This window comes from Lissotriton vulgaris, chromosome 6 (genome assembly GCF_964263255.1).
Source record: "Lissotriton vulgaris chromosome 6, aLisVul1.2, whole genome shotgun sequence".
Taxonomy (NCBI): domain Eukaryota; kingdom Metazoa; phylum Chordata; class Amphibia; order Caudata; family Salamandridae; genus Lissotriton; species Lissotriton vulgaris.
The window spans coordinates 391,577,383-391,591,699 of record NC_141694.1 but is presented as its reverse complement, the minus strand read 5'-3'; the positions used below and the strand labels follow the sequence as shown (position 1 = coordinate 391,591,699).

General features: G+C 40.2%; 1 protein-coding gene across 1 annotated transcript in view; it reads left to right on the top strand.

The window, feature by feature from the left end:
• LOC147707374 (uncharacterized) overlaps nt 1-14,317 on the top strand; it is a 312,343-nt gene that overhangs the window by 142,292 nt on the left and 155,734 nt on the right. The window contains exon 5 of the mRNA XM_086925640.1: nt 1,806-1,816. Within this exon, the coding sequence (XP_086781766.1) occupies nt 1,806-1,816 (11 nt within the window). The remainder of the gene's footprint in view (nt 1-1,805; nt 1,817-14,317) is intronic.

Sequence of the window (14,317 nt, the reverse complement as noted above, 5' to 3'; positions counted from 1 at the left end):
ATGGGAGACTTGTTCTTCATATATATATATATATATATATATATATATATATATATATATATATATATATATATATATATATATATATATTACCTACTGGCGGTCGCCAGTAGGTAGTTATAGTTAGGATTTTTTTCAATGTTAAATCTCAAAATTCTATTTGGAATAACTTTGGCGCCGGTTGACGAATCTGCCTCAAAATTTCCTGAAAATGGCCTCGCGGCGTTCCGGTCCTTCCCTGAAAGTTTGGGGGGGATTCGTCAAGCGGGGGCTGAGATAAAAGGGGGGTCCCAAAACGCGTTTTCCCCATGTTAATTTCCATAGGGCGGTCGATTTCACTTTTAGCCCGAACGGCTGAATGGATTTCCACCAAACTTGGCAAAATTGTAGGGACTGGTAGCCCGATGTGCCTTTGCTATGTCTCAAGATATGTCCTCCAGTGGATTTTGAGTAATTAAGGTTCAAAAAATATATATATCTATAGCCGCGCTCCGGTACACGCACCGGTACGCGCACCGGGCGCTTATCGCGACTTGCGCGCAGAAAGCTGATTGGTTCTGGGGTGTCTGTAAACATTCTAAACAATCCGGAGCGGCCGCCATCTTGTGTCTCGGTAGGATCGAGACACGAGAGGTGGCCAAAACAAAGAGGGAAATGACCATAAGGGGGCAGAGTAGACCCCCCTTGACCCCCTAGGTTTGATGTGGGGGCCATAAAAGGGCCCCGCGGGGCAAAAAAAATATATATTTTTTTTGATTTTCGCGGGGTGAGCGCCTGGTACGCGCACCGGGGTGCGTACCATGGGGAAAAAGAATGACAGTTTTAAAAGTAGCTGTTTAAAAAAAAAATGTTTTGTTGTTTTTTTATACATACACATACATATATATAAATGCATATGCATATATATATGCATATATGTGTATATGTGTGCGTGTAGAGAGAGGTAGAGAGGTAGAGGTGTAGAGGTAGAGAGGTAGCGGTAGAGAGGTAGAGATTAGTAGAGAGAGAAGAAGAGAGATGTAGAGAGGTAGAGAGTGAGTAATAGAGAGTAGAGAGTGAGTAGTAGAGAGTAGTAGAGAGCAGTAGAGAGAGTAGCAGAGAGTGAGTAGTAGAGAGTAGTACAGTGAATAGTAGAGTGAGTAGTAGAGAGTAGTAGAGAGTGAGTAGTAGAGAGTGAGTAGTAGAGAGTAGTAGAGAGTAAGTAGTAGAGTGAGTAGTAGAGAGCAGTAGAAAGTAAGTAGTAGAGAGTAGTAAAGAGTGAGTAGTAGAGAGTGAGTAGTAGAGAGTGAGTAGTAGAGAGTAGTAGAGAATGAGTAGCAGAGAGAATAGTAGTGAGTAGTAGAGAGTGAGTAGTAGAGTGAGTAGTAGAGACTAGTAGAGAGAGAGTAGTAGAGAGTGAGTAGTAGAGAGTAGTAGAGAGTGAGAGGTAGAGAGTGAGTAGTAGAGAGTAGTAGTGAGTAGTAAAGAGTGAGTAGTAGAGAGAGAGTAGTAGAGTGAGTAGTAGAGAGTAGTAGATAGTGAGTAGTAGGGAGTAGTGAGTAGCGAGTAGTAGGGAGTGAGTAGTAGAGAGAGAGTAGTAGAGAGTAGTAGAGTAGTAGAGAATGAGTAGTAGACAGTGAGTATTTGAGAGTAGTGGAGTAGGAGAGAGTAAGTAGTAGAGAGTAGTGGAGAATATTCCAAAGTTTGGCACAGCACCACTTTCACAATGAGTCCAATCAAATCAAATCACTTAGAGTCCTTATTGAAGCGCTGAATCTTGGGGTATATTCAAATGCTTTTATTTTCCTTAAGTTTATGTACCACAGCCAGCCGAAACGTTTCGTTCTGTACAACAGAACTTCTTCAGGGCGTTCTTATTTCCTTCAAGTTATGTCGGTATCCAGTTGTCATATAACTAGATATTTCTTCCAAATGTTAGACGAGACATAAGTATATTCTTATTCAAAGTGACTAGGTATCAATTTTACCCACACAATTCGGGCAGACGAGTAATTTATAGCATCCTCAAAGTCTGTCTTTCAAAAATTCAAAAGTATAGGGCATGATAATCCAAATCCAAATGTTTCTCAAGAAAAGTCATTTACAATCGTTCGGAATATCGGTGTTTGGGCAGATATGATCCAGGGACCCCCAATATGCAAGGGGAATTAGTCCCCCCTCTGCAAACGCGCCAGTGGCCTGCATTGCAGAGAGGTGTAACAAGGGTGTGGCCTCATTACACTTCTCTGCAATGCAGCTCCCTCGCGCATACTGGAGGCTCCTGGTGGACTAGTTGACCCCAGGGACCCCCAGTATGCAAGGGGAATTAGTTCCCCCTCTGCAAACGCGGCAGTGGGCTGCGTTGCAGAGAGGTGTAACAAGTGGCATAGTCTCATTACACCTCTGCAATGCAGCCCCTGGCGCATACTGGAGGTTCCAGGTGGGCTAATTGGCCCCCATGGGCCCCCAGTATGAAAGGGGAATTAGTTCCCCCTCTTCAAACATGCACGGGGCTGCGTTGCAGAGAGGTGTAAAAAGGGTTGTGGCTTCATTACACCTCTCTGCAATGCAGTCCCCTGGCGCATACTGGAGATTCCTGGTGGGCTTTCAGGTCTTATATAGTTAGGAATTAGCATTAAAAAAACCTTTGAAATTCACTGAAAAAACCATAGGTTTCACACCAGTTATAGTTAGGAATTAGCATTTAAAAAACCTATTAAATTCACTGACAAAACCATAGGTTTCACACCAGTTATAGTTAGCTGGAAATTTTACTGACATAAAACCATTGAAATTCCCACGTTATAGTTAGTTGGACTCACTATAACTTGCGCGCCTGCAATGCACTGCTGATGACGTCACATATTACATCACTCATGATATGGTCAGTGACATCACTCATGCCATCACTGATGACACCATCCTTGTGACAGAGTGACAGACCTAATTACAGTGTAATGTAACGCTTGAAACACATATTCAAAAATAGAAACAAACATTTTCAAAAAAATGGAGATACCCAAACCAGTAACAACAACCAATTCAGTAATTCCACCATCTATATACACATCCACTCATTCACCAACAGTTCTATATAGTCACTCATATATATACTCACTCATCATATGTAGTGATACACCTATACATCCTGTTACACATCAGCAGTCATCCAAAAGTTACTCACACACATACTCACACATGCAAATAAACTATTGAACATCCATTTATTTGCATATACATTTATACACACACTACCACCTTACTTCTAAGGAAACTTACACATACTTACTCTCTTAAACAATCACTTATAGAAACACATACTTATTTAAACAGGAACTCCTACAATCTCTCACTATATATACTATACTCACTTATATACATCAATAATCACATATACTAGATTAAAACATATGTTGTTACTAATGAAGACACTAGTGAGACAGTCATTCACTCACTAACACACACATATACACACTCATCCACCCATACAGTCCTGCACATATGCTGTCTTCAAAACACATACAAACAGTGAGTCAGTCACCAACCCCTGCAGCCACTTATACACAAAGAGAAACACTGATAAAAACATTTAAATATTTAAACAATACTCGCTAATATATGTATTCACTAAGATACACTTAATAAGCCAGTTAACCAACCAATTTTTTTTAAAAAAACATCCATTTACACACTTATTTAAACATTTATTCTTCCATCGACCTTTACAAATACATATATAAAACAAATTTATTTTTCAGAAAGACACACATTCACTGAATGGTGTCATCAGTGATGTCATGAGTGATGTCACTGACCATGTCATGAGTGATGTAATATGTGACGTCATCAGCAGTGCATTGCAGGCGCGCAAGTTATAGTGAGTCCAACTAACTATAACGTGGGAATTTCAATGGTTTTATGTCAGTAAAATTTCCAGCTAACTATAACTGGTGTGAAACCTATGGTTTTGTCAGTGAATTTAATAGGTTTTTTAAATGCTAATTCCTAACTATAACTGGTGTGAAACCTATGGTTTTTTCAGTGAATTTCAAAGGTTTTTTAAATGCTAATTCCTAACTATAACTGGTGTGAAACCTATGTTTTTTTCAGTGAATATATATATATATATATATATTCCAAAAAGCATCTCCATTTTACCGGGGGCCCTCGATCCTGCAGGGCGTGCTCTGACGCCAGGAATGGAGATCCTGGTACTTCGATACTGCCACCAAACACAAAGAGCCCAACACCGACTTCTTGACAGGCCGACTTTATTCGTCAAAATGCGGAGGGAAATGAACACACTTATTTACCTTACGCGTTTCGGCGGTAGCCTTGTTCACAGGTGAGTGTGTTTTACAATTGTAGTTCAAGTGTCCATGTGGCTTGTTGATTAGACCACAAGCCCCAGAATGCAACGTCCTTGAGCAGTTCATTGCGGCATGGCACATTCATGATAATTGTTGCTGTGTAGCGTTAAAACAATGTCCCAAATGCTGTAATTCTTATTTTTCATTTGGCATAGTGCCGGTTCCTCCGCATTTACCTTGATGCTTGCATGTCATGCGGTGCCTTCAGAGAGAGAAAACATCTCTCCCTTCTCCCTTTCTCAATCAGAAGTGTGCCAAATTGCAGTGGAAGTCCTCTATGCTGGCGATTCTGAGAGCCGATCATGCCCCCTCATTAAACATTCCAAAAAGCATCTCCATTTTACCGGGGGCCCTCGATTCTGCAGGGCGTGCTCTGACGCCAGGAATGGAGATCCTGGTACTTCGATACTGCCACCAAACACAAAGAGCCCAATACCGACTTCTTGACAGGCCGACTTTATTCGTCAAAATGCGGAGGGAAATGAACACACTTATGTACCTTACGCGTTTCGGCGGTAGCCTTGTTCACAGGTGAGTGTGTTTTACAATTGTAGTTCAAGTGTCCATGTGGCTTGTTGATTAGACCACAAGCCCCAGAATGCAACGTCCTTGAGCAGTTCATTGCGGCATGGCACATTCATGATAATTGTTGCTGTGTAGCGTTAAAACAATGTCCCAAATGCTGTAATTCTTATTTTTCATTTGGCATAGTGCCGGTTCCTCCGCATTTACCTTGATGCTTGCATGTCATGCGGTGCCTTCAGAGAGAGAAAACATCTCTCCCTTCTCCCTTTCTTTGACGAATAAAGTCGGCCTGTCAAGAAGTCGGTGTTGGGCTCTTTGTGTTTGGTGGCAATATATATATATATATATATATATATATATATATATATATATATATATATATTACCTACTGGCGATAGCCAGTAGGTATATATAGTTAGGATTTTTTCTCTATGGAACTTTTGAAAATTCTATGTCTAATAACTTTGGCGTTTGTGGACGGGATCGGCTGAAATTTTCAGGAAAATGGCACATTTTGTTTCTGAGCAGCCCCTGAAATTTTGGGGGGGTTCCGTGAAGGGAGGGCCGAGAAAAAAGGGGGGTCCCAAAACGCACTTTTCCCATTCATTTTTCCATAGGGCGTTTGGCCTCACTTTTAGCTCGAACGGCTGAATGGATTTGCATGAAACTTGACAAAATTGTAGGGACTGTTAGCCCGATGTGCCTTTGCTGGGTCTCAATATATGTGCTCCAGTGGATTTTGAGAAATTAACGTTTAAAAAAACAGATATATCTGTGACAGCGTACCCGATAGCGCACCAGTTCGCGTACTTTTCGCGTAATGGAGCTTTGCGAAGCGAAGCTGATTGGCTCTCTGGTGTCTGTCAACATTCTAAACAGTCCGGAGCGGCCGCCATCTTGTCTCTGGGTAGGATCGAGAGACAAGAGGAGGCCAAAACGAAGGGGGAAATGAAGGAAATGGGGCAGTGTAGACCTCTTCTGACCCCCTAGAATTGATGAGGGGGATATTAAAGTGCCCCGCGGGGCCCCAAAAAAAAAAAAATTCGATTTTTTGTCGTAGAGGCGCAAATCGGTACGTGAACCGGGCAGCTAACCGGGCAGCTAACCGGCAGCGTAACGGGAGTCTGAGGAGAAGCTGATTGGCTGTCAACATTGTAAACAGTCTGGAGCGGCCGCCATCTTGTCTCTCGGTAGGATCGAGAGACAAGAGGTGGTGAAAAACAAAGGGGGAAATGAAGGAAAGGGGGCAAGGTAGAACCCTCCTGACCCCCTAGGATTGATGAGGGGGATATTAAAGTGGCCCGCAGGGCAAAAAAAAAAATTGCGATTTTTCGCCGTAGAGGCGCGTCCCGGTACGCGAACTGGGCAGCTAACTGGGCAGCTAACCGGCAGCGTAACGGGAGTCTGAGGAGAAGCTGATTGGCTGTCAACATTGTAAACAGTCCGGAGCGGCCGCCATCTTGTCTCTCTGTAGGAGGTGGTGAAAAATGAAGGGGGAAATGAAGGAAAGGGGGCAAGGTAGACCCCTCCTGACCCCCTAGGATTGATGAGGGGGATATTAAAGTGCAAAGGGGCAAAGGAAAAAAAAATAAAATTGCAATTTTTCGCGGTAGAGGCGCTTCCCGGTACGCCAACCGGGCAGCTAACCGGCAGCGTAACGGGAGTCCGACATCTTGTGTTTTTGGAGCATCCGGTTTGCGTACCGGGTAGCGTTCCGGTAAGCGTAACAAGGGGAAAACCAAGAGAAACAGTAAAATAAAATTTAAAGGAATAGATTTCCACCAAACTTGGCAAAATTGTAAGGACTGTTTGTTTGTTGTGCCTTTGCAAGGCCTCAAGATATGTGCACGTGTGGATTTTGTCTAATCAAAGTTAAAAAAAAAATATATATCTGTAAGCGTGCTCTGGCGCGCTTCGTTACGGGTTTTGTTTGCGCTGCAGAGACGATACGTCACGTTTATGCGATGTGTCATGAGGCGTCTCACGTGGCTACGTGATACGTCACGTAATAAAGAATATATTTTACAGCTATAGATATTAGCTTTTAAAAAACCAATGAAATTCACTGAAAAAACCATAGGTTATAGACCATATATAGTTAGGAATTTGCATTTACAAAACCATGAAAATTCACTGAAAAAACCATTGGTTATAGACCATATATAGTTAGGGATTAGCATTTACAAAACCTTAATTTACTCGCACAAAACCATAGAAATTCGCATATATAGTTAGTTGCAATAACTATATATCGCGCACCCACAATCCACTGCTGATGATGTCACATATTACATCATTCATGACATGGTCAGTGACATCACTGATGACATCACTGATGACATCTCAAATGACATCACTGATGACATCTCAAACGACATCACTGATGACATCTCAAATGACATCACTGATGACATCACTGATGACATCTCAAATGACATCACTGATGAAATCACTGATAACATCTCATTTGACATTACTGATCACATCACTGATGATATCATTCATGTGATAATACGATGAACCTCTTCAGACTCTAATATAACCTTAGATACAATCAGTGTAAACAGACACTCACAGACTGTCACTCATTCATGGAGTTACTCACACACCTAGTCAGTCATGCAAAGAATCAATCACACCTCCATTTCCTCAACTATACAGTTATACACACCTTACTTATTCAAACATATACTAACACATATTTACTCTCTTATACAATCACTGATACAGGTTCACAATGATCCATACAGCCACTCACACATTCACTGGCTCTTATGCACAGTTATTTATATATGTCAACTCTTACATGTACTGTGTTTTACATATGTACTTACTTTGACATGTAGCACTCAGAAATCCAATCACTCACCAATACACTCATGCAGATAGTCAACCGCCCATACAGCTGTTTCCACATGCACTTTTGAACCCATACATCTACTGAATCAACTGCTCACACATCTATGCACAGAGTCACATACCTCCCAGCCACCCCCACACACAACTCACTCTCCCATACAAATATTTGGGCAATCAATCAATAACCCATATAGTTACTCATATAGCTACTGATCAACACATGCAGCAGTTTACAGAACTACAGATATAATGATGCACAAATTAAGACAGTTTAGTCACTAACCCATGCACTCAGTGAGACACATTTAATCTTTCTCTCATACAGTCAGTCATGCACCTACTAAATCCTTCATCCAGACACTTATACATCCACTCATTCTTCAATATGTGAGACATATTTTAACTTTACAGAAACATACAGTCACTGGATGTTGTCATCAGTGATGTCATCAGTGATGTCACTGACCATGTCATGAATGATGTAATATTTTACATCATCAGCAGTGGATTGCGGGTGCGCGATATATAGTTATTGCAACTAACTATATATGCAAATTTCTATGGTTTTGTGCGAGTAAATTAAGGTTTTGTAAATGCTAATCCCTAACTATATATGGTCTATAACCAATGGATTTTCCAGTGAATTTTCATGGTTTTGTAAATGCAAATTCCTAACTATATATGGTCTATAACCTATGGTTATTTCAGTGAATATATATATATATATATATATATATATATATATATATATATATATATATATATATATATATATATTCACTGAAAAAACCATAGGTTTCACACCAGTTATAGTTAGCTGGAAATTTTACTGATATAAAACCATTGAAATTCCCACGTTATAGTTAGTCGGACTCACTATAACTTGCGCGTGCAATGCACTGCTGATGACATCACATATTACATCACTCATGACATGGTCAGTGACATCACTCATGACATCACTGATGACACCATCCTTGTGACACAGTCACAGACCTCCTCTCAGTGTAAAGTAACCCTTGAGACACATATTCAAAAATAGAAACTGAAATTTTAAAAAAATGGACATACCTATATCAGTTACAACAAGCAATTCTGTACTTCCACTATCTATATACACATCCACTCATTCACCAACAGTTCTATATAGTCACTCATACATATACTCACTCATCATATGAAGAGATACACCTATACATCCTGTTACACACCGACATTCATCCAAAAGTTACTCACACACATATTCACACGTGCAAATAAACTATTGAACAACCATTTATTTGAATATAGAGTTATACACACACTTCCACCTTACTTCTACTGAAAATTACACATATTTATTCTCTTAAACAATCACTTATAGAAACACATACTTATTTAAACAGGAAATCTTACAATCTCTTACTCTCACATATACTCACTTATATACATCAATATTCATATATACTAGATTAAAACATATGTAGTTACTGATAAAGACACTAGTGAGACAGTCATTCACTCACTAACAAACACATATAGACACTCATCCACCCATACAGTCCTGTACATATGCTGTCTTCAAAACACATACAAACAAAGAGTCAGTCACTCATGCATCTATGTGCTAAGTAATACCTCCACCAAACCACATAGACACTCATACTGATACTACTAAAAATATCAAATAACCCATATACATACGCATGTAGCTACTTATCAACACATGTAGCCACTTATACACAAAGTGAAACACTAATATATGTATTTAAATATTTAAACATAACTCACTAATATTTATTTTTCAGAAAGACACATATTCACTGGATGGTGTCATCAGTGATGTCATGAGTGATGTCACTGACCATGTCATGAGTGATGTAATATGTGATGTCATCAGCAGTGCATTGCACGCGCAAGTTATAGTGAGTCCGACTAACTATAACGTGGGAATTTCAATGGTTTTATATCAGTAAAATTTCCAGCTAACTATAACTGGTGTGAAACCTATGTTTTTTTCAGTGAATTTAATAGGTTTTTTAAATGCTAATTCCTAACTATAACTGGTGTGAAACCTATGGTTTTTTTCAGTGAATTTCAAAGGTTTTTTTAATGCTAATTCCTTACTATAAGTTTCACTTTATAAATAAGACTGTTAGCACTCTAGTTGTTCTTTTTAACACTCTGGTACATTCTGTCATTGGGCTACAGTTGGGCTACATCTAGTTGAATTTTGGGCTACATTTACAATTTTTGATCTCTGGTGGCCATCTTTGGGCTATATTGGGCTACTTTGGGCTACATTTGGGCTACATTTTGGCTCTAACATATATTAAGCCCAATGTAGCACAATACATATTTTTATAAAGTTAATTTTTTTACAAACCACTTCAGAATAGGGCTACCTGTCTCTACAATTATCCCATTTTTTTTTTTTTAATTTTTGGGGGGAGCGCTCCCAGAGCGCGCCCCGGAGTGCGCCCCGAAAAGCGTATTTCTGAAAAGCGCCCCCGGGCGCGCTCCGGGGAGCGTCTCGTGAGCGCCAATATCGCAAACGAAAACATGATCGTGACGTATCGCGTAGCCGCGACCGCGTGATACGCACGGCGTAAGCGCACCCGGAAGTACTCGAGCGAATACGATCGCAAAACGTAAACTTCCGACGCGCTTACGCTGCGCGCCCCCGTGCGCGTAGCGTAAGCGCGTCGGGTCATGTGAGCAGAAAATAACACTTTTCATTGGTTCATAACAGTTTTAGTTTCATAATGATGAAGCCCCTTGTCTTGTGACCTGAAAATAACACTTCTCATTGGTTCAGGACAGTTTTTTTTTCTAAATGATGAAAGACCCCACCTTTTTTCCTTATTCTGACTTTGTCCTTTGACTGAGGAAGACCTGTTTGTTGCTCTCTCTACTTTTTTGCTCCAAATAATGGCTTCAGTAGTAGCATCAGCTGGTGCATCTGCCCCACCACCACCACCACCACCACCAAGAGGACCAGCTCCAAATTATATTGGTGGTCAAGAACAGGAGGAGGAGGAAGAGAAAGAGGAGGAGGGGAGAAGAAGATGGCTGCCAGAAGAAAATACACCTTACAAACCCAAACCACACATTGTTTGGCAGTTTTTTCAATTCCAGAGGGGAAAAAAAAGGTGAATGCTCCCAAGGTGACTTGCCTCATCTGCAATGATGAACTTTCACGGGGCAACCCAAACAAGAAATATTCTTTTGGTAACTATACCATGATTCGGCACATGACAAGAAAACATCCAAACAACTACTCTCGTGCAGAGTTCCGGGAACTGGCCAGTAACCTCCCCCAGTCATCAAGGACCCCCTCCCAAAGAAACCAACCCACTTCCTCGCAACCAGAAACATCTGAGGTGATGCCTTGCATTCAGCCGAGATTTGCTGATTTTAAAATTACTTGTACTGCTTGTGGCAAGCTTATCTCCTATGGGGAACAAAGTATTAAGCTCATCGTCCTTGCAGGTGATAATCACAAGTGCCCCAAAAAGAAATAATTTTTTGGGTTTTTTGTTTTTTTGCTCCAGTTGAGCCAGTTTCAATTCCCTTTTTTTGTTTCTCCCCCTAAAAAATACAAAAAAATATATAAAACTGTTTTGAAAAGCCAAAAAAAGTTCAAAAAGTTCCAAAAACACAAAAAAAATATAAAACAACAAAAAGAAGAAAAAAAAAGTTCTTTTAAGAACTACCTCCAATTTCTAAATAAAAACTTCATTTTTTTAAAACTCTGTCATCTTTTTCCCTCATTTTACGCTCCCCGGTGCGCTACCTGGTGCGCGCACCGAGCGCTTCCCCCGCGCAAAACGAAAAAAATATATATATTTTAAATGCCCCGCGGGGCCCTTTTATAGCCCCCACATCAAACCTAGGGGGTCAAAGGGGTCTATCCCTGACGCCTTATGGTCAGTTCCCACTTTGTTTTAGCCACCTCTTATGTCTCGATTTTACCGAGACGCAAGATGGCGACCGCTCTGGACTGTTTGGAATGTTTACAGACACCCGAGAGCCAATCAGCTTTCCATGCGCACCTCGCGTGTCGCGCCTGGAGCGCACTCCGGTGCGCGCACCGGTGCGCTGCTATAGATATATATATTTTTTTGAACCTAAATTACTCAAAATCCACTGGAGCACATATCTTGAGACATAGCAAAGGCACATCGGGCTACCAGTCCCTACAATTTTGCCAAGTTTGGTGTAAATCCATTCAGCCGTTCGGGATAAAAGTGAAATCGACCGCCCTATGGAAATTAACATGGGGAAAACGCGTTTTGGGACCCCCCTTTTATCTCGGCCCCCGCTTATTGTATCCCCCCCAAACTTTCAGGGAAGGACCGGAGCTCGACGAGGCCATTTTCATGAAATTTTCAGGCAGATTCGTCAACCGGTGCCAAAGTTATTCCAAATAGAATTTTGAGATTTAACATTGAAAAAAATCCTAACTATAACTACCTACTGGCGACCGCCAGTAGGTAATATATATATATATATATTCAATGAAAAAACCATAGGTTATAGGCCATATATAGTTAGGAATTAGCATTTACAAAACCTTATTTTACTCGCATAAAACCATTGAAATTCCATATATAGTTAGCTAACTATAAGCGCTAACTATATATCGCGCACCCGCAATCCACTGCTGATGATGTCACATATTACATCATTCATGACATGGTCAGTGACATCACTGATGACATCACTGATCAAAACAACCAGTGATTGTATGTGTCTGTAAAGTTTAAATATGTTTCACATATTGAAGAATGAGTGGATGTATAAGTGTCTGGATGAAGAATTTAGTAGGTGCATGACTGACTGTATGAGTGAGTGATTAAATGTGTCTCACTGAGTACATGGGTTAGTGACTAAACTGTCTTAATTCGTGCATCAGTATGTTTGTTGTTGTGTAAGCTGCTGCATGTGTTGATCAGTAGCTATAAGAGTGGCCATATGGGTTATTGATTGGTTGCCCAAATATTTGAATGGGAGGCTGAGTGTGTGTGTGGGTGGCTGGGAGGTGCGTGACTCTGTGCATAGATGTGTAAGCAGTTGATTCACTAGGAGTATGAGTTCAAGAGTGCATGTGGAAACAGCTATATGGGCGGTTGACTGTGCATGGGTGTGTTGGTGAGTGAATGGATTTCTCATTGCTACATGTGCAAGTAAGTACGTATGTAAAACACAATACATGTGAGAGTTGAGATATATAAATAACTGAACATAAGACCCAGTGAATGTGTGAGTGGCTGTATCGATCACTGTGAGCTTGTATCAGGGATTATATAAGAGAGTAAATATGTGTTATTATATGTTTGAATAAGTAAGATGTGTATAACTGTATAGTTGAGGAAATGGAGGTGTGATTGATTCTTTGCATGACTGACTAGGTGTGTGAGTAACTCCATGGATGAGTGACAGTCTGTGAGTGTCTGTTTATACTGAGTGTATGTAAGGTTATATTAGAGTCTGAAGAGGTTCATTGTATTATCACATGAGTGATGTGATCAGTGATGACAAATGAGATGTCATCAGTGATGTCATTTGAGTTGTCATCAGTGATGTCATCAGTGATGTCATTTGAGATGTCATCATTGATATCATTTGAGTTGTCATCAGTGATGTCATTTGAGATGTCATCAGTGATGTCATCAGTGATGTCACTGACCATGTCATGAATGATGTAATATGTGACATCATCAGCAGTGGATTGCGGGTGCGCGATATATAGTTAGCGCTTATAGTTAGCTAACTATATATGGAATTTCAATGGTTTTATGCGAGTAAAATAAGGTTTTGTAAATGCTAATTCCTAACTATATATGGCCTATAACCTATGGTTTTTTCATTGAATTTTCAAGGTTTTGTAAATGCAAATTCCTAACTATATATCCACTATAACCTATGGTTTTTTCTGTGAATTTCATTGGTTATTTAATAGCAAATATGAAAAGCTTTAAAATGTCAAGTACGTGATAGATAAAAACATTTTCGTATTTATGCACGCTGATGTGCTTTGAACGCTGCCCCCCCCCCTCCCCTCTTTTGCCTTAGTAGTACTCTCTCTTTGCAGATACAGAAGGGTAGTTAACGCAGGCCTTTACCCCCGTTGTAATCCGTCGTACCTCCTTGTCTCTCCATTTGATTGATTGTTGTCCAAGCATTTACTGTTTTAGAATTGGTTCTCTTTGGATCATTCTCTATTTACAAACAAGCACAAAGTCGCAATACTCTGTTTAGTCTTTGCAGATAGTGAAAAATCGTGTAAAAAAATAAAAGTAATCGAGCAAAATCAGTAGGCCACTAATTGGATCTCTTTTTGACCTCGCTAAAATAGAAATATTAGGAACAACCCTTCTTGAGAAATACGAAAATAGTGAGATGAACTGAGCTCCACACCATGAGGGCTGCAAGACAGCTCGGCTCCATCACCCATCCCGCACAAAATAATGACAAACCCTATGCAAATATTAAAAATATAGACAACACACCAGCAAAGAAACAGGGTAAAACATTTTATTAAAAAACTATTTACATAACGTTGGTTTATAAGATGATGTCAGTAGTGGACCGATGTGTGA